At 51.7% G+C, this 19,439-nt stretch overlaps 1 protein-coding gene across 1 annotated transcript; it reads left to right on the top strand.

Annotated features, from left to right (window-relative positions):
• The first annotated feature begins 7,668 nt into the window (after nucleotides 1-7,668).
• SHOX (SHOX homeobox) lies at nucleotides 7,669-17,618 on the top strand. The gene is made up of 5 exons (XM_086609693.1): nucleotides 7,669-7,942; nucleotides 11,163-11,371; nucleotides 15,667-15,724; nucleotides 15,815-15,903; nucleotides 17,373-17,618. Exons 1-5 carry the CDS (start codon nucleotides 7,669-7,671, stop codon nucleotides 17,616-17,618), a joined length of 876 nt encoding a protein of 291 aa, XP_086465819.1.
• Nucleotides 17,619-19,439: the final 1,821 nt, after the last annotated feature.

Raw genomic sequence — 19,439 nt, 5'->3', positions numbered from 1 at the left:
AAGCCCACCGCAGCCCTTAATCCCTTTTTTTGGGGGGTGAAATCTCGCTCCGGCTGGCCCCATCTCTTCTGACATCGGCCAGGCGGGGGCAGAAAGGGGTCTTGCCCGTCGAGGGCCGTGACTGCGGGGAGAGGCAGCCGGGGCCGGGGACAGCTCGGGGCGGGGGGGGACGCCGTCCGATTCTTCCTCCTGCGGTATCCACCTCCCTGCCCTGTGGGTGAGGGGAGTCCGGTTTCCCCCTCGGGGGGCGGGGGCAGAGCTCAGCAGCAGGGACCGGCCGGGATACTTCGCCCACCCGCAGCCTGCACGAGTGGGGACCGGGGACGAGGGGAGCGTCAGCCCTGCGCCTTTGCTGGGCACCTCTGAAAATCTGCCACTAGCACGCTGCCCCCTGCCCCACTCCCCTGACGGGATGGGACGGGTCGGGCGCGGGGCAGGGCACCATCCCGCCCCGTCTGACTTGGGGCAGCGGGGGACCGGCGGCACCCCTCGCCAGGCTGAAGGAGGGGAGGGTGAGGCCGGGGGGGGTGGAGGGCATCCTGCCGCTGCCGCTGAGCCCCGCTAGATCGCCGAGTGGGGGCTCGCAGGACGTGTGTGTGTGTGTGTGTGTGTGTGTGTGTGTGTGTGTGTGTGTGTGTGTGAGCGTGCACACGCGCCTGTGTGCGCGGATCCGTCTGTGCGTGCGTGGGTGCGTGTGTGGGTGCCCACGCGTGTGCGCTCGTGTGCGTCCTCTCCAGGTCTGCGGGGGCTTCGGGACCTACCGCCGGACGAGGCGAGCACCACCTGGGAAAGACCTTTCAAAAACACGCGTGTCGTTTCCAACTCGCTGCACCCGTGCGCTCACGGCGAAGCTCGCTCCGCGGCGGCGGGGCGCGGGTCACCGGGGTGCCCACCCGCTCCCCCTGGCACAGCTCCGCGACCCTGCGGGGGCTCCGGCACCCACCCAGGGCCCCCGAGCCTCCCCCTCGGCCCACGGCCGTGGGCAACGAAATAGGCAAGCCGTGCCTTGTTCTTGTATAAAAATAGAGGTAAATCCACGAGCTTCTGCTTGTAATAAACTCTCAAATGAATTATTCCTTCCCTTGAGTATTAAACTACTATCTGATTTAAGTTTACTCTAATGTTTCAACAATTTCATTCTGGTAAGGGCAAAGGAGCGGAGAGGGGGTGGTGGTGGGAAGAGATAGTTGTGCCCTTGACAGAATAAATAAATAAATAAATAAAGCCCTAAATAGTCTTCTGTAGGAGAGAAGTTAATATACTCAATTATTTTCTGAAAAAGATCATAACATCTGGAAATTGATATCAAATGGTGTACAATCCCTGAGAGACGATAAACTTCCACTGTATAATATTTCCACTAGAAATCTTAATAATCCCATAAATCTTCCCTGTGAATTGGGAAAATGTAACAGTTCATTGAAATACTCATTGGGAAATAATTGAAAAAATGTAATAGTTCACTGAAATATTCGTGGGGTTTTTTCTTTCTTTGGTGCTGTTGCTAACTCTGTGCATGTGTGTAAATATTCCTACTTCGTTTTAAAGACATACAGGGAATATTCCCTTGAGCGCTGCATACCATAAAAGAAAAATATGCCCTTTTGACTTATTAATCATTATTACAGAGTTCGAAATTGCAGCGTCCCTTGCACATTACCGGAGGAGGCAAACAATTCTCTCTGTGTGTATTTTGTGTGGCTAAAATCAGCACAAACTTTACAACTCCGAACTTTTTTCCCCTTCCTTTTCTGCGGCTTTTCTGGTAGACTCATACGATTCTGCTCCAGTTACTCAGGGCGACTGAAATCAAGGGGGCTACTCGCCCATTATGCTCGCCCGCTAAATTGTAATTAATTACACACAAAGGCAATTGCTTATTGTAATTCACGACGTGAATGTTTAATTTTACAGAAGTAAAAGTGGCTGAGGATTTGAACGCGTCTAGGCTCCCAATGATGAATATATGAGTAATTAATGTTGCTGGAAAGATGCAGCTTTTTTAATAAAATAATTGCGATAGAGAAGAGACGTTGTGCGTGTATGTTTGCATGTGCCTCCGTGTAGGAGAGAGGAGAGCATTTGTGTGTTTTTGTATTGAATTAATGTATCCCTTTGGTTACGTTGCTAGAAGTCGGAATAAAGACAATTAAGCCTTTAGCATTTCTGTCACACTCCATTAATTAACTGTAGCCGCTCCTGTCCCGACCGCTTCGTAGCATACTCGTCAGGTACGATACCCGTCCAGCAGTCTCAGCCGGGGAAGTAGGCTATTGTTAGTTTAAACTATAGCCTTTCAATTGTTCTTTATTTTACTTTTCATCCAAGATTGTTTTCCTCTCCTTTACAAATGTTTTTCTAAAAATAAAACTCAACATAAACGTTTTAAGATTAGATTTGCGGGGAAACAGTTTAATTTTCACCATATGTTGCCCCAGCGGCTTGTAGATTTAAAAAAAAAAAAAATCTTTCCGCTGAAGCTACCAAAAAAAACCCAACCCTAATATAAAAATGTATTCTTCCCAATGCGTTTCCCTCCTGTGGGCCATTTTATGGCCCCCAAATAAATCTTTAAGGTTGCAAGGAGGGGGAAAAAAAAAAAAAAAAGTGTCCTGATGACGGAAAAGCAAGTCCTGCCATGATAATGTCCGTTATTAATATTATAGATGTGTAGTGTGCTGGATGGATCAATCATATCCATTCACAATCAGGATTAAAAGAGCCTATTTTAATGAAAATCTATTAGTCTCTCATTTGAGACACGGATGTTGCTTAAATCAATAAACAGCATAGAAGAGAATACGACGCAGGTTTCTAAATTAAAAAAAAAAAACTCATCTATGAAATGTGTTAAGACGTCGGTAAAATCCTGAAACCCTCGATCGATACTTATAAATATTTAATGTGGGTTTTCAAAAAAAAAAAAACAACACACACACACACAAATTGAAAACCATTAACACTGCATCCATTCTTATTATTAAAACAAATTGTCCTTGGAATTATGTGCTGTGGAAATGGAGGCAGATTGAAAGGGCATCCTCTGAAATATGTTTACTCGCTTTCATGTAAACCAATAAAAATCTGCAGGAGTCTGTAGCGTGAGCGGAAAGGTTTGATGTACAATGTCCATGATTACAGTCTCTGAATTAATCACGAGAGAGAGGGAGGGAGGGAGGGAGATGGAGAGAGAGGACTCCGTTATCTACTCAACAAAATCTTGCTCCTCGGGTCAACGCTTATTAACGCGTGGATTAAACCGATTATTTTCCTGTTTGCTTATTTGCCCCATTTCGACCAAAATAAGATGAAGAGGGGGGAGGAAAGGAGGAAATCGGTTTCTCACTACGTCATACTACGAGTCAATGCACAAACGTAAATTCCTCTTATAAATATGAAATCCAATACTTTGCCTTGGAAATGCTTGAAACTAACGCGACGTCTAAACTCATTCATAATCATTCCTCTCGCTGAACTCGGAGAAAAAACCTCAATGGTCAAAAGGACGTTTTCAAAGCGGAATAAACCCCAGCACATGTATTGATACTAAATGCGCTAAATAAACGCTCTTCTGCGGTACCTGGTCCGGGCTGTTCCCCGGCAGGACGAGATTCCCTCTGCTCTCAGACCTGTCCCATTCGAGCCCGGGTTTCGAGCACCCGGGGCCGGACACCGGAGCCCGGCTGCAGACGAGATGCGCGGTGCTGCCCGCACTCCTCCCCTGCCCACCACCACCCGCCCCCCGCCGCCGGCCGCCCCTCCGAGCCCCTCCGGCACCCCGCGGACCAGGAGCGGGCTCGAGTCTGCGGCAGGGACTGAGCCCCGTAGGGCTGGCGGTGGGGCAAATGGGGAGACGAAGAGAGGGGAAAGAAAGAGGGGGCGGAATGAGCAGGACATCCCCTCCTTTGCCCAGTTAGGACGCCCAACAGGGCGGAGGGCTCCTGCCCGGTGCCCCGGGGCGATGGGGAGGGAGGAGGAGGAGGATTTGGGGGCACAGTGCCCCGCAGGTGACCCGGGAAGCCGCGCTGCCAGGGTGGCCCACAATGTGCCGCTGATGCCCGGTCCTGCGAGGGAGTGGGGGAGAGAGGCGGGAGGGGATAGTGGGGGTGTCAGGGAGAGCGGGGTAGCTTGTGCCGCAGCCAAAGGGGTGCCCGAGTGCCGAGCTGAGGTGGGGGCAGGGGGCAGCTCTGAGGGGCGCTAGTGTCTTCTTAGTTTTGCGACAGGGTCTCAGGAACTTCGCTCCTGCAAAGAAGTGGGATTTGGACGGGAACTCTTTCCCTCCCTCTCTCCCACCTCCCCTCCCTCCTTCCCTCCCTCCCTCCCTCCCTCCCTCCCTCCCTCCCTCCCTGCCTCCTCCCCAGCCCGTTATCAAGAGCAGCAATAAGCGTAATTCCCTCTGAACCCACTGCCAAAGTTTGTAGCGGGGTCAAAAATGCCCCCCACCTTTACCCACAACGGCACCACCTTGCCCTAGGTGCCCGCACGGCCTCGGGCTGACAGAGGGTCTCAGGGACGCTCCCCACCTCCCCTCGCTCCCCGCCTCCCCATTGAGACGGGACGGGACGGGCCCGTCACCCCGCGCAAAGCCGCACTCTGCGCGGAGCGCGCAGTGAGGCCGTGCGCGCCTGCGGGGCTGCCCGCTCCTCCGCGCCCTCCGCCGCCTGCCCCCGCGGGGGTCCGGGGCGTGGGGCGGCGGCCGGATCCCCGGGGAGGGTTGCCACTTGCACCACTTCTCTCTCTCTCTTTTTTTTTTTATTATTATTTTTATTTTTTTTTTAATTCTTTCCCCCTTTTTCCCCCCTTTCCCTTTCCGGTGCTTTGTTTCGCTTTTTGCTTTCGGAGCGAGTCTGAGGCAAGTTCTCCCCGTCTGCAGGGCTCCTCCCCGGCGGCCTCCCCGCTGCCGTCGCAGGCGGCGAGCGGCGGTGGGCCGCGGATTGCGGCGCGATTTGCGCGCCCGGTGGCTGCCCCCGGGACGAGCTGCGCCCCGCGGGTGCGGGAGCCATGGGAGGGGGACAACCAGCTTTCTCACCGGGCGCCCCCGCATTGCCGGCAAGCGGGGAGGGAGGGAGGGAGGGAGGAATGAGGATGGGGCGGGGGGCAACAGCACTTATTTCTCTCTGATTTAGGAAGCGAGAGCCCCGGCGGCGGCAGGAGGGGCCCGGGAGGGCTCCGGCAGAAGCGCGGCCCCGCGTCCGCGTGGGCTGCAGGATTTGGGCTGAGCGCAGGGGGGAGAGGGGGACGGGGGCGTGAGGGAGGAAAGGGAGGGGATGCGAACTCCGGCAGCTCGGGGAAGCCGAAGCGCACCGTGGCACTCCGGGGCTGGGGAACCGGAGAGGGAAGCGGAGTTAGTAAATATTTATCCTTCATTTGCTGTTTGCTGCGAGGGAGGCTGGGCGCGGGCGGGGGGCGATCGATCGATGCCGGGTGAGCCCAGGGCTGGGGAAAGTTTCCCCGGCGGCGGCTGGGTCCCGGCGTAGCCCCGCGGAGCCGCTCCCCCGCGGGAGCGGGTGCCTGTGTGCCCACGTGTGCGTGTGCCCCTGACACCCTCGTACCGCGCCACCAGCGTGTGCAACAAGCCACCACGAGCCCTTACGCTCGCAGACGGCGTAAGAGAGGCACAAACAGCGTGTGGTGCCGGGATCTCCCTTTCTTTTCTTTTTTTTTTTTTTTTTTTTTAGCCCTGCGTTACTTCCACGTCCATCGTTTGCCTTCACTATTTATGTGGTGCCGTGTGATATACATTAGAGCCTCGGATTTGATTGGCGTTTGCGATGACAAGACCTGTTTGTTAAGTTGTAAGGCTTCCTCGGCTCCCTCACTTGTTAAATGAACTCGGAGGAAGGATGCCACCGAGACACAGCAATATAATAAATGTCAGGGATATCCGCAGAGCCGAGATCAAATGATCAATCCTTGTCCCCTAGATAATAATTTTAAATTCGCACAGGGGGAGATTGCTGCTGCTTTTTTTTTTTTTTTAAGCCCTTTATTAATTGCTTCCTCGATTATTATTTTTTCCTCTCCTCCTGTGGAGGTGTTAACTCTGGTGCTGGGGGCACCTTTGGATTAATTAAACGCATTTTTAGCGTTTTAACGTTCTGCTAATTTTCGGAGGAGTCCCACGCTTCTCCGGAAAAGAAACAATGGCCCCTTGCTCCAGCACGAAGCCTCCTTCGGTTGCGATTCAGAGCAGAGGGTGGCGTGAGGATGGGCTCTGACTGTCTCAAACTCGAGGCGAGAGAATGAGAAGGACGTAAAAAGCCAAATGACCAGAAGACAAAATTCCTCCAAATACCAACTAACTCTTTACGTTAAAGCTCGAGGAGAGGAGCTAGAAATAAATAGCCTGGAGGTCGGCTCTGCTTGCGGATCAAATGGTGCAGAGAGCCGCTAGAAACGCCGGCGCTGTTATCTGGAAATGAATTTCAGGCAGCTATTCGAGCACACAAAGTAATAATTATTCCAGGGGTACAAGAAAAATAACAGCAGCCTACCAATAACAAGGTGGGGAATTATTGCCAGTCCTATCTTAAATCCGGCAGGATACATTTCGTTAAAAAAAAAAAAAAAAGATTTAAAAAAAAAGACGATGTGATGCTCTATTTGTCATGTACAAACTCTCCTGTTAACAAATTACACCTCTGCTGCACGCAGCAGGATAGCTCTACATCCAGAGAAACATTTTAGATTTTAATTTTCTCCAACAGTATTTTCAGAAGACATAATAACAGTAAACAAGAAAACAGATCTTGCAATATTTACACGCATCTGGAGAGCCCCCCTACTTATGGATAAAACGCCCCCCTTCTCCCCAGTCAAGCAACCTCCTCCAAATCCTCCGAACACACCGACACGGATCTCCGAGACACCTCGCAACTTGTTTAACTGCAACACACGTCCCCCTCCGCGCACCCACCCACCCGCCAGAACAGTCAACACTTTCCAAACAGCATTTTTGGTTCGCTGATTATTTTGACCATTTAATTAAGCGAAATTAGCTAAACAGCAAATCAGGTAGAATTTCCAATGATTACAACAAACGCACATCTCCGGCTTTTTATTCATTACCTTTTTTATTGAACACTCATTTTCTTTTCCTCTTGACAGCGATACATTTAATTGCAGGAGCACAGTTATTTGATTAGCTGTGGGTCCGTTTTTACTCACAGTGTTGCCACGCACAGGATGTCCTTACAATCAATTAAGTCTTCCTCGACTTTAATTCCTGAAACCCATTTACCGAATGCAGATACCCATTTTCACGTTTTCCTCTTCCTCCCCCCTCCCTTTTATTCCTCTCTCTCCCTCTCTCTCTCCCCCTCTTTTTCGCTTTTGCCTCTTTGCCTCCCTAAATCAAGGCGCAAAGATGCCAAAGAGTGATGAAATGAAAAGAAAGCCAATTGCTGGACTGAGGTGGGGGAGATAGCTGCTAGGAGTCCGCCTGCGACTATGGAGCAGTCAGTAATTGCTGGAGACAGGGAGAGCTGGGGGTTGGGCTGAGGTAGCCATGTATAAATAGTGTGATCTCAAATTGAAAGGCATAAATAACAGCAGGAGTGATCTAACCCTATACAGCCCATCTTCTACGTGCAAAAACAACGTGCGGAGGACGGACACCGCTCCGACCGAAAACAAGTGGATCTCTGTGGATAAGATCACCGGGCAGCCATGGAAGAACTTACGGCTTTTGTATCCAAATCTTTTGACCAGAAGAGCAAAGAGAGCAGCAGCGGCAGTGGCAGCGGCAACAAGAAGGAGACCATCACGTACAGGGAAGTTTTGGAGAGTGGGTTGGCTCGCTCTAGGGAGCTTGGAAACTCTGACTCTAACCTGCAGGACATGACCGAGAGCAGCAATCATTGCCCGGTGCATCTTTTCAAAGACCACGTAGAGAGCGACAAGGACAAACTGAAGGAGTTCAGCACGGGCAGGACGGCGGAAGGTAAGAGCAGGGCTGGGCATCCTCCGCCCCGCGACCCTCGCCGGCAGCCCCGGCCCCCTCCCCGGTCGTCCCCGGCGCTCCGCAGCGCGGTCGAACCGGACACGGCGGCCCCGGCCCCGGCGGGGCGAGCGGTCTCGCCTCCCGCATCCTGCCTCTCTCCTCCCGCCGCGGCGGGAACATACGCTTAGCAACACGTATGCCTGCATGCATAGCGGGAATAGAGCCGTGAAAAATAAGTCGCAACTTCGGTCCTCCCTCCCTCGCGCCAGCCCCCGTTCACATCCGAAATCGATCCGGTGCGTTAAGGCGTTCACTCGCCTGGGGAAAGGGGGCAGCGCAGGACGTCAGACATTTTTGTCTATCTGCGTATTTTTGGACGAGGAAACCTTGTCCGGGGAGTTTTAATGCCTCAGAAGACCTGTTCTTCCTGCTTCCGGGCCGTCAGGATGATGCTGCTTCTTCTGGGAGAAAGCTGGATGTGGAGAGGGCTCTCCCTGGGCATTTTGTTTCGCGTCGGTCAGTCTGTCCTAGCCGGAGGCTGCGGCCGGCGAGGAGGAGGAGGAGGCGAGGAGCCTGGCTGGGGGGGAGCTGCCTGGGCCCGGGTGAGACGGAGCATCTCGGCGGAGGGAGGCACCGGCCGGCCTTGCCACCTGGTCCCTCGGTACCCTGCCTGCCCTTCTCACCGGGGCCCGGGCAGCACAGCCTCCTCCCCGGGTGCCAGGAGCACCGGCCGAGGGGTAAAAAGACATTCCTTCTCTTGGCGGAAAGAAATTAAAATTAAAATTAATTTTAAACGGAACAAACTAAAGATTCCGCACAGGCTCGCAAGGGAAGGAAAGAATAAAAAGGGCTGGGGGATTAGAAAGTTGAGAAAGTGTCTCTAGGCAAGTTAGACAGGTGGACCTGCCTGGGGAACTCCTGGCTAGCTTGGGGTAATAAAAAACGGTTAATAGGTTGGGGAACAACAACCAGCCTTTCAGCTGTTTCCTACCGTTTGATCTTGTTTAATATAACATCGCGCGAAAGGCAATTTAATTTACAGCCCAAACGCTTATTTAATATCCTCCTCTCTTCCACCCCCTCCCCAAACACAAGGAGCGAGTGTAACCACAGGTTCGAGTACCCGTATTTGTGCACAAGCCAGTGCCGTTCAGCACCGCTGGTTTTCCTTCTCTGGTCGAGAGATTGCAAAGCGAGAGGGTTCCGTTTAGAGGAATCGTTCGCGCAGGAGATGGTTTTATAAAACGAAAGCAGGGCACGCTCCAGGAAAAAAAAATCTTAAAAAAAAAATGCGAACGAATAAAAAAAAAAAACCTCTACTACTCCCCCTTTTCCCTGTGTATCGAAATTCTGGCTTGTATGTTTAGCTAATCTAATCTATGGAGAGGGGCTGGGGGTGGGGATGGAAGGGAGGAGTTGGAGAGAGCTGAGATGCTTGTGACAGTTTAAATTCATGCCAGGTTTCAGTCTAATTCCAACTGATTCCGACGTGTGATTTCGGTCCCACTGATATGCTAGTTAATATTTTATACCTACCACGGACATGCTGTAGCCCCGGATCTCCGAAAGGAGACAGAGCTTTTGGACGCGCCTAATTTTCCCCAGGCATTTGCTGGGTTAGCACCCTCGTCTTCTCATAGGGGTTCCCCTTACAGCAGAAATGCGAACAAAACGCTTTTAAAACCAACCAGCGAAGACCCCCTTTTGGAGATCAGACCCTTCCCCAAAGTTTTAAGCAGCCAGTATCCAGCCCGCAGTCGGGGACGGGGAGCCCGGAGGAGCGGTTACGGCCAGGGACAGTTTTCATTTGGGAAGTGAAAACGAGCACTTCGACTTCGGTCCCCGCCTAGCTTAAGCACAGATGCAGCTCAGGACGTTTTATTACGTTCGATTAATTTACCATTTGCAGTTAGTAATTTGCATTTTGGAATGCCCTTAAGTATAGCAGATTATATAGCATGCGCACATTTGTGTGTGTATATACATATATACATATAAAATACGTGTGTGTTTGATGAGGGAAAACGGATTTAATTCTGAATCATCTGCAGATGTGGCTTTCCGCGCCCCCCCCGTCCCCCCCCGTCCCCCACGAGGCCCGCACATCCCAGAAGGTGAAGCAGGACAAAGGAGGCCGTCGGGGCAGGCTCGTCCCGGGACTTCGCCGGTGTCCGCGCAGGGTGCGCATCCGGGCGGGAAGCCCCGGTCAGGCAGAGGAACCCGGGGAACCAGTTTAGCCTCCAGAAGTGCCCCCTGCTCTATCACCTCTACACTTTTCGTTAGCAGAATTTAAAAGAGGGCCGGTGCTTTAGGCCGCCTGGCATTTGGGGGGGGGGGGGCGGGGGGGGGGGAGGAAAGAAAGTTATAAAGCCAAAACATGACACCCCCTCCAAGACAAAAAAGAGCAACTCTTCTCCCTCGGTGCCTCCCCTCTGCCCAGAGTAAGCGTCGGCAGCGGCTGCCTCCTGTCGCAAGGTCCTCCCGAGCCCTGTTGAACCCCATGAGGGCTGGGGATAGAGCGGGTATGTCTGCTCTTTTGCAGGGGCTGGGGGGCACCCACGGTCCTTGAGTCCACTCCTCCAAGCCGGGCCGTGGAGGCCCAGGTATTTTGGGAAAAGGAAGAGTGATAAGGGGGAGAGGAACGAACGGTCTCGGTCTCAGGCCCATGGAAAGTTTTTTTTCACGAGGCAAATACTTCCACCTTGGCTTCACCGTGACAGTGGTGGGCAGCTTCTTGCATAACCCTCTTTACTTTCGGAGAAAACGGCGACGTAGAAATCCCCTTCCCCTGCCTCTTCCCACAGCCTGGAACGGCGGTTTCCCTACCAGCCCCTTCCCTGAACTGCCCGTGCCAACCGGCGGCACGGCTTCCTCCTCGCTCTGGAAAGAAAATGATATTATATTTATATACATATTTTTTCTGATGGGGTATCAGGCAAGGCAGCGCGTCTCTCTCCCTCCCTCCGTCCGGCGCGGTGTCCCCTGCCCGGCTTGGAGCTGGCAGCGGGGCTCAGCCCGACCCGGTGCCCCCCAGCCCCGCTCGCCCCTCCGGCCTGCCCGGGGTCGGCCCGGGGACCCCCCCTCCCGCCCGCCGGTTGCCCCTGCAGGTTGCTCTGAGTTGGGGGAAGAATAGAGGGGAGGGGGGAGCCCGCCGTGTGCTGCGGAGAGAAACTTTGGAAACGGAGGCTCAGTGTCGTTTTTCCCTTCCCCCTCCCGGCAGGGATCTACGAGTGCAAAGAGAAGAGGGAAGATGTGAAGTCGGAAGATGAAGACGGACAGACCAAGCTCAAACAAAGGAGAAGCAGAACCAATTTCACACTAGAGCAGCTGAACGAGCTGGAAAGACTTTTTGATGAGACTCACTATCCGGATGCCTTCATGAGGGAGGAACTAAGCCAGAGGCTGGGACTGTCTGAAGCTAGGGTTCAGGTAAGAGAAAGGCTCTGTTCCTGGAAACGTCCTCACCTCACTTCCTAACTGCCAGCGGATCCTAGCTCAGTGCCCTGTTTCATCCAAAGTGGGGAGGTGAAGGCAGAGACGACACGTGTGATGGGGAAGCTGTTTGCAACTCCGCTGTACCTGTCCTGCCAAACAGTAATTCTGCTCTGGGAATATCTGTCCGTGTCTTGTGTTTCCTAGGAAGGCGTTTTGGTTTGTTGTTGTTTTGTTTTGTTTTGAGTTTTTTTTTTGAGGGAGGGGGTGGTGGTGATGGTGGTGACGAGTCTCTAATAACTGAGCAACTTGCTATTTTTTTTTTAAATAATGTATTTTTCCTTGCAAACGTGCTATTAACTCTCCCCTTAATCCTCACTTTCTTCCCTCTCCTTTTATGAGGCCGTTATGGGGGAAAAAAAAAAAAAAAAAGCCCAGAAAACAATCGCCGTGAATAAGGCTAGACGGTTTGGGTGCTGAGGGACGGGATTAGCCAGAGCCGGGGGAAAGGTGCCCGCTCCGATTCACGCAGCAAGCGTATGAATGCATGGCACCCCATCTGGTGGAGTCTCCTCCCGTCCCTCCCATCTCGCTTCAGAGACAGCTAAATACCAATTAGCCTTCGAAACCTTGAAAATAGGTCCGGGTTGCTGTAGTTCTGGGGCCATCAGAGCCGTCTGTTTGGGTGGCTCCACATAGATTATTTTAAAATTTGATTTAAAAAAAATATCCCCCTCCCCTCCCCCCGTCCGTTCCTTAAGCCAACTAGGGAATGCGTCTTCAAAACAGATGCCACATTCAAAAAGAAAACCCTAGAAATAATTAGTAAGGTCAACCTGTGGCTCTCTGAGCAGGCCTAAAGCAGGAAAAAACTGAAGGAAATCTCTTCTCGGGTTGTAACTCTGCACTTGGCCTAACAGACCCAAACCCAAACCTGAGAAGAAAAAGTCACCAAGCCAACCCCTCCGCCGAACAAAACGCCTTCTCACCCTGGAGATGAGATGCACGTGCATATGTATGTCTGTCCATACATGTGCGCACGTGGGTTCACATAGGTGGCTATGTGGGCATAGGTGGACGTCTCTGTGCCCACCCCTATCCCAAGGGTGGGATAGAGAAGAAATACAGCCCCGAGCTCAAGTGGGGAGAGGAGGTCTCCTTGTCTCCCTCCTTAAACACTACCCACCGTGGAAAGCACAGAGGCAGGGGGTCCTGCTCCGCCTGAGTGAGCCACTATCTCGTTTTGAACAACTGCCTCCTGGAGGCATTTCCCGAAACAAATAGAGTAGCTGGGTTGTTTTCTTTCTCGTTTTGTGTTGTTGTGTTGGTTTTTTTTTGTTGTTTTGGGGTTTTTTTTAAGGCTCTTTTCTCCCCTCAGCTGCTGCCTCTTTCAGTATAAACTGAGCTGGGCGAGGGATGGTGCCGGGCACATGCCTTAGAAAGGGCGGCTTGCAGGGGATATTGCAGGGGTTCAGAGTGCTGCTGGCCTGCTTTCTCCCTGAAGATTGATCTAACCACACCATATAAATTAATGAAAAGATTAAACTTTTGCTGAAGGGGACATCAACTCTTATGTCATCTTCCCAGATCTTCTTACTTGGGCTCTGTAATATCTTTCCACGGCCTTGATGTACTGTTTCTATAAAAATAAATTACTTGTAATTGAATTCTGCACTCTTTCTTTCAAGTACTTTATTACTGAGCAGCACCTTAACAGGATGTTCATAGTTACAGCAAAATTGGTGCTTCAAGTGCTTACAGATCTTAAAACAGCACACCAAAAAAAAAAAAAAAAAGTAAAAAAAAAAGTGATACTGATTCAGACAGATTATTCAGAGATATTTAAAAAAAATAATAAATTTAATCATCTTACAAAAGAGGCTTGCATGGATGAAAATAAAACTAGAAATAAAAGAAACATCAAGAGGGAAAAGAGGAGAAAGGGATAATTAATTAGGAAATAAGCAGAGACCTTGTTATCCATCAAGAAATAGAAGCAGGAAAAAAAGAAGTGGGGGGAAAAGGAAAAGTTTTTTTATATTTTTTTAATACTTTCAGAATTGTTCTCTAATTCCTATCTGAATCGCTTGTCCCTTGCTGTTAAAGGATATAGTTTCAATTTAGTGTGGAAATTTGCTGTAAATAAATTGAAGCTCCTATGGTAGCTAGTCCTTATTAACCTTTTATTTTTAGTGTTGTACTGGAAACTCATATCACCCAGCTGTCAGGGTTATAATTGAAAGTTATGAGACCATAGTGAGGAGCAGGCAGTAATTCAATTACAACAAATATCTTTGGGTTTATGGTGCAGGGCTAAATTAAATGTCATTATTCACTGTCTCTAATGGAAATCAAAAGGAAATCAGATTAGAGCATTTGTGAAAGAAATCACTGAGTGATCCTTAATGAAGAAATAACTGTCTAAAACAGTGTACTGTGCTTTACTTAGCATATTCATGACTAATTGGAATTGATCGTGAATCACACCAAGCCTGATTTATTATTGCTTAACGCAGTGGCTAATTCATCACTTTTATTCCTCATAACCTTATTTTTTCGTAGCTAAAGGGAAAGGGCACTTCGTTTTCCAGATTTAAATATAATTTCTGTTTGAAAGATGTTCTGATTTGCAAGAGAAGTTGTTTAAACGCTGCTTAAATTCCTCCTGACAATTTATACTCCCGGGGTGGGGGAGTGAAAGGGTGGCGTGGGGAACACACACAAGGAGATTTCCTGCAAGGATTTACAATTGTAAGAAAATGTATTCTTGTCGCTACAGCACGATGGTATTTTGCATGATCATATTTTTCAAAAAATACAGAAGTCCTTAACGGTCCGGTTGAAAGGAGAAGCGTTGCATATTGTTAATATTTGTGTATTGCTCGTAGGGAAAAACAGGCTTATGCCGTGCCGTGAGTTTCAGGGCAGCGAGGCGGCCCGGGCTGCGGGGGTCGATGGTGGGTTGAGGCGGGGAGGGCCGCGCTAGCGGGGAGCAGGAGGGGACGGGGGGATGGTCGGACGGTCTGTACCCGCCCGCTGCGCCGTTCCCCCCGGCCACCCTAGGCAGGAAAAACGGTTCTCCTAAATCAGAGACGGCCAATTCCTACTTAAGAAAATCACTGAGGTACCCGAGGTAATTAATGCCTTTGGAAGCCTTTCTTTGCACTAATTACTCCGTTGTAAATGACCATCATTAAGGCAATTGAAGAAAGCTTGAAGGGAAAATTTGATGTAGGAAGTGCAGTTAGTATTAATTAACAGTATGATCTCTTGGCAAGTGCAAGAACATCAAAGGTTGTAGGTGTGTTTGCTTAGCTACAAGATTTTATCAGCGGTGAAAGTCAATGTTTGTCCATATTCGGTAGGCTTTGGTGTAAGGATGAGGGTCCCTAAAACATTTCGGTCCGTGCCTCTGGCCGTCCTTTGGGAAGAGCTGCTAAACCAAGCACCTGGGAAGGGGAAAAGTAATGGAGGTCCGAAATGCCCCTGGAAAAGAGGCAGGGGAGGTGCAGTGGCAGCTGCAAGTTCTGCGCTTGTTTAAATCCGAACGGCTGGAATTAGGGCAGGATTACTGGATTACAGGCATTTATCGTGTAGGGGCAAGAGCACTTCTTTACATCCCGGCCTGCAAAGATGTTGCTTTTGTCTGTCTAGAAGTCTACAGAAACGGGTTTTGTTTTCTTTTAACGTTTAGGGAATGATTCAGTCCCTTTTGTGCAAGTTCTGTATCTCACATCTTCCGGAGATCTCTGGTCCCGTCGCTCGGGGGCCACGTCCTGTAGTCTGACCCGGCCCACGCTGGCTGTTCCCGGCACGTTGAGGTGTGACTGGAAAGGGACCGAGGGTCCCACCCGGCTTGCCTACCTGTGGTCTTATTTTACGTGTTTATGGGAGCGGCCCTTCGCTCCAGGCGGGTGGTTCAAGGACTGCCGCTGCCAGCCCTGGGGACACGAGGACCTCGGAGACTTGGTGCGAAGAGACCGACTCCCCATGTCCCCGGCTGCGAGGGCGCTTCCGATCCCCTAGGTTCAGCTCCCGCTGAGAAACGCACACCGAAAAGCAGGACCCCTTCTAAAAAGCCCCTCCACAGCACGTAGAGGGGCTCACTCCGCCCGAGGCTGAGTTCTCCCCCTCGGCTGCTCCCGAGGAGAGACCTCAGCAAAGTTGTGCGGAGTCCCCCGCCCTTCATCCCTAACCCCCGAGATAATCCGCTTTTTTTAGAAGCTGCCTAGTCTACCTCCATGTGGTTTTTGTTGGTTTTTGGTTTTGTTTGCGGTTTTTTTTTTCCACAGGTCTGGTTCCAGAACAGGAGAGCGAAGTGCCGAAAGCAGGAAAACCAGATGCACAAAGGTGGGTAAGGGGTGCGGGCCGACCGGGGGGCGGCGGCCGTGGACCCCCGGGCCTCCTTCGTGGCTCACCCAGGCCTGTCTCTCCCCGCAGGTGTGATCCTGGGAACCGCCAGCCATTTAGACGCCTGCAGAGTGGCCCCCTATGTGAATATGGGAGCCCTGAGGATGCCTTTCCAACAGGTAGTTAGCTCCGGTTTTATTTTCCTTTCCCCCAGCAAGCTCCGAGCCCCCTTCGTTTGCACGGGAGGAAGCCGGACACGTTTACAAGTGCCATTTATATAGAAGTTGGCACGTATTAAAAACAGGCCGTAAAACTTCGTGAAGGAGCCCCCGCCCGGCTGCCGGGAGCTCAGCGCCCCTCGGGCCCGGGGAAGGGGCCGAGCGGGGGGTCCCGCGGCCCCGGGAGGTGCAGCCGGTGCTACGATCTCCGCCCCGCCCCCTTCCCCCCCCGCCGTGCCATGGGCTGGCATCCGGCCCCGGGGCTGCCCGCAGACGTGGCAAAGGCGGGCTGGCCTCCCGCGGGCCCATCGCCTTCCCGGGGCGCGCAGGGCCGGGCGGGTGGGCCCGGGTAGGCCCCCCCCGCACCCCGCGGGGACGGAGCGCCCGGCCCGGCCCTGAGGGCTTCGGTCTCCGCCCGGTGCCGGAGAGTGCTGCGGGAGGCGGGTGTCCCACGCGGTGGGCGAAACCGTGAGGGGAAAGAGCTACGCGGACCCTTGTCCCGTCGTTCTCCCCCTCCTTCTGAGGCGGGCTGTCGAGGCCTGGCCTTTTCCGACGGAGGCGGCCGCCCAGGAGGAGGAAAGGCGTCTCTCCCATGCGCGGCCACCGCGCCGACCAGCCGGGACCGGGACAGTAGCGGCGCGCAGGCACTGGGACCGGGTCCTTGTCCCAGTGAGGCGCAGACCCCCGGAGGAAAATGGGACGAGGGCGACGAAATTCCGTCCCGCTTCCAGCCATGCCTCGCCGCTGCTTGCAACTTCCCCCTCCCTTGGTGGGTTGTTGTTGTTGGTTTTTTTTTTTTTTTTTGGTCAATTAATCGGGGAATCGATTTTTCCCAGCCCAAAGGGACCTTCCACCACCTTCTCCGTCTCAGAGACACGTGGAGCTGACAGATTAATTGTATTGATTTTTAAAAGACATATTTGGACCAAAATAATTAAATACATAAATAAACTCTCCCCCCACCCCTCCCCGAACCTACCCGGAGCTGAAATCTCTCAGTCAACCCAACGTGTTTGTGTAGGTCGAGGGAGCTCCAAAGCAAACACCGACCCGGTACATAAGGGACCGGTGGCCAAAGAGTTTTTAGCAAGGTATAAATAAACATCCCTGGAAAAAAAAATTGTAAAAAATGTTAGCTATTTAGCACTTGCTGGTGCCCGTGCGTTGGGCTGCATATTTTTTATTTATTTTTTTTTTTTTTAAATATGAGGAGGGTCAAGCATGCCCCTGTGCCTCTGGGTAAGTGCGGAGCGGAGATTTGCCGCGCTGCGCGCCTGCCCCGCCCCTGCGAGTTGTTCTCCCCGCCGCCGGGCTCCCGGGAAGGGTCGGGGTTTGGGGGGGGGTGGGGTGGGGTGGTGTGGGTGCTGGGGAGGCGCCCGGTTCCGCGGCCGCGGGGCTGACGCCGTGTCTCTGCCGCCGCCGCCTCCCAGGTCCAGGCGCAGCTGCAGCTGGAGGGCGTGGCCCACGCGCACCCGCACCTGCACCCGCACCTGGCGGCCCACGCGCCCTACCTGATGTTCCCGCCGCCGCCCTTCGGGCTGCCCATCGCCTCCCTGGCGGAGTCCGCCTCCGCCGCCGCCGTGGTGGCCGCCGCCGCCAAGAGCAACAGCAAGAACTCCAGCATCGCCGACCTGCGGCTGAAGGCCCGGAAGCACGCCGAGGCCCTGGGGCTCTGACACGCTTCAGCCGAGCCCCCCCAACCCCGCCCCGGGTGCCCGCGGCGGGCGTGTGTGTGACCCGCACGGACCGCCGCTCTGCCCCCCGTTCCTCCTCCTCCTTCTCCTCCTCCTCCTCCCCGGCCGCGGGGCGAGCAGCGGGCGATCAGGGCCACCCTGCTGCCTTCTCCCGTTCATGTTTTTTTTTCTTGTTTGTTTGTTTTCTTTTTCTTTTATTTTATTTCTTTCCCCTTTCCCAAGGTCCGCGAGCGCCCGGCGGCAGCCTCCTCCCGCCGCTTTTCTCGCCCTCTCGCCCCTAGAGACTTGGCGGCCGGGGGAGCCGGGCGAAGAGGGAGGCCCCGGCGGCCGTCGGAGGCCGTCGGCGGCCGGTGGTGCTGCGTGAGGCGGCGGGGACGCTCCGCTCGCCGCGGGGCGAGGGCGCCCGGCTCCTGTCTTGGGTACGCGCACACCCCCCCACACCCCCTCCCACCCCCCTCCCCCCGAACATACACACACACACACAGCGAACACGCACCCACGAGTCAGAGACTCCGCCGAGGATAAAGTAGGTGGGAGGAGAGAGAAAGGAGAGTTAAAAAAAAAAAAATCAACCAACAACCCACGAAAAGAAAAGAAAAAAAAAAGAGGAAACGATCTCTAAATTATGTTAATCTGTGAACATTGGGGACACTTTGGATTTTTTTGACCCTGGCAAAAGTGATCGCTCCAGCATAACGTCATCTGCTGCTGTCAGTTTTGCTACCTTGTGCATGTGTCTAACTAAACACTTTTTGAAGATCAGAAATATATTAGAACGAAACTAAACAAAACAAATAGTAATAATAATAAATAATAAATCCTTGGGGCTGGTCTCCATTAAAGATGACATTTCTTTGTTGCCAACAGTATTATTTCACTGCCATGAATCTCTTCCATCACTGAGGAGCTGCTGCTGCAGAACTGGTTTGAATTTAAATGTGGAATTTCAGATCTGAGGCAAGGCAGTTGTGTTTTTTTTTTTTTTTTCCTTTTCTTTCCTAAAAAAAAAAAAGAAAAAAAGCAGCAATAACAAAAAATGTGCGTCTCAAATGGCTATGTCCTTTGAAAGGAGAAAAAGAAAGAGACTAGAATTTACTAATTGTTAGTGATAACTTGAAAGATGGGAACAACAAGAAATGCACCTGTTTTGCCAGAATTACCTGGACTCAATGAGAAGCATTGTGCCATAGAAACAGGTCGATTTTTCTAATTTTTTTTTTCTTCCCAAATATCTGGATCTTTGAATGAAAATCTTGCTGTTTTCCAGGACGTAGAAAGAATGACTTGTACAACAAAGATGGACGTATGGTTTTAAGGCATAATACTGATGCAGCATTAATTTTAGTGAAATGCAATTAAGTGCAGTAAAGTGCAATACTGTAAATAATATAGATTAAAAAGATAGCCGTACTTATTCTGTTAATAACCGATTCTGCAAGAACCATAACTTAAGTCCTTTATGCTCAGACTGGTGCATTGCAGCTCGTTGCCAAAATGACAGTCTGAGCCTTCTATGAATGGATAAAGTTATATGTACCACATATGGGAAAAGATAGATGCCATGATTTCTAGTTGAGTTAATGTGCCATGTTTCTGGGAAGTAAGCTGAAAAGTCTGTATGACACTTTCACAGTCATTTTAAGTAAAGAAAAAACAACAACAACAAAAAACCAACCCACAGAATGTTTTGTAGAGGTGGACAAGTTCAATATTTGGCCTTTTAATTTTTGCCTGTAATTTAGATACCAAGTCTTAAGCTAATACTTAAGCAAAATAACTAGCATAAATCCAGAAAGGATGGGG

The sequence above is a fragment of the Tauraco erythrolophus genome, chromosome 1, assembly GCF_009769465.1.
Source record: "Tauraco erythrolophus isolate bTauEry1 chromosome 1, bTauEry1.pri, whole genome shotgun sequence".
NCBI classification, from domain to species: Eukaryota; Metazoa; Chordata; class Aves; order Musophagiformes; family Musophagidae; genus Tauraco; species Tauraco erythrolophus.
Note: the sequence above shows the minus strand (reverse complement) of the source record. Positions and strands in the feature narration are given on the sequence as shown.

What these genes read in the sequence shown, in the direction of transcription:
- SHOX (XM_086609693.1), top strand. Translation starts at nt 7,669, where the DNA reads ATGGAAGAACTTACGGCTTTTGTATCCAAATCTTTTGACCAGAAGAGC. An exon ending in TGTCTGAAGCTAGGGTTCAG is followed by an intron (nt 11,372 to 15,666) that starts GTAAGAGAAAGG and finishes TTTTTTCCACAG; the next exon opens with GTCTGGTTCCAGAACAGGAG. An exon ending in GGAAAACCAGATGCACAAAG is followed by an intron (nt 15,725 to 15,814) that starts GTGGGTAAGGGG and finishes CTCTCCCCGCAG; the next exon opens with GTGTGATCCTGGGAACCGCC.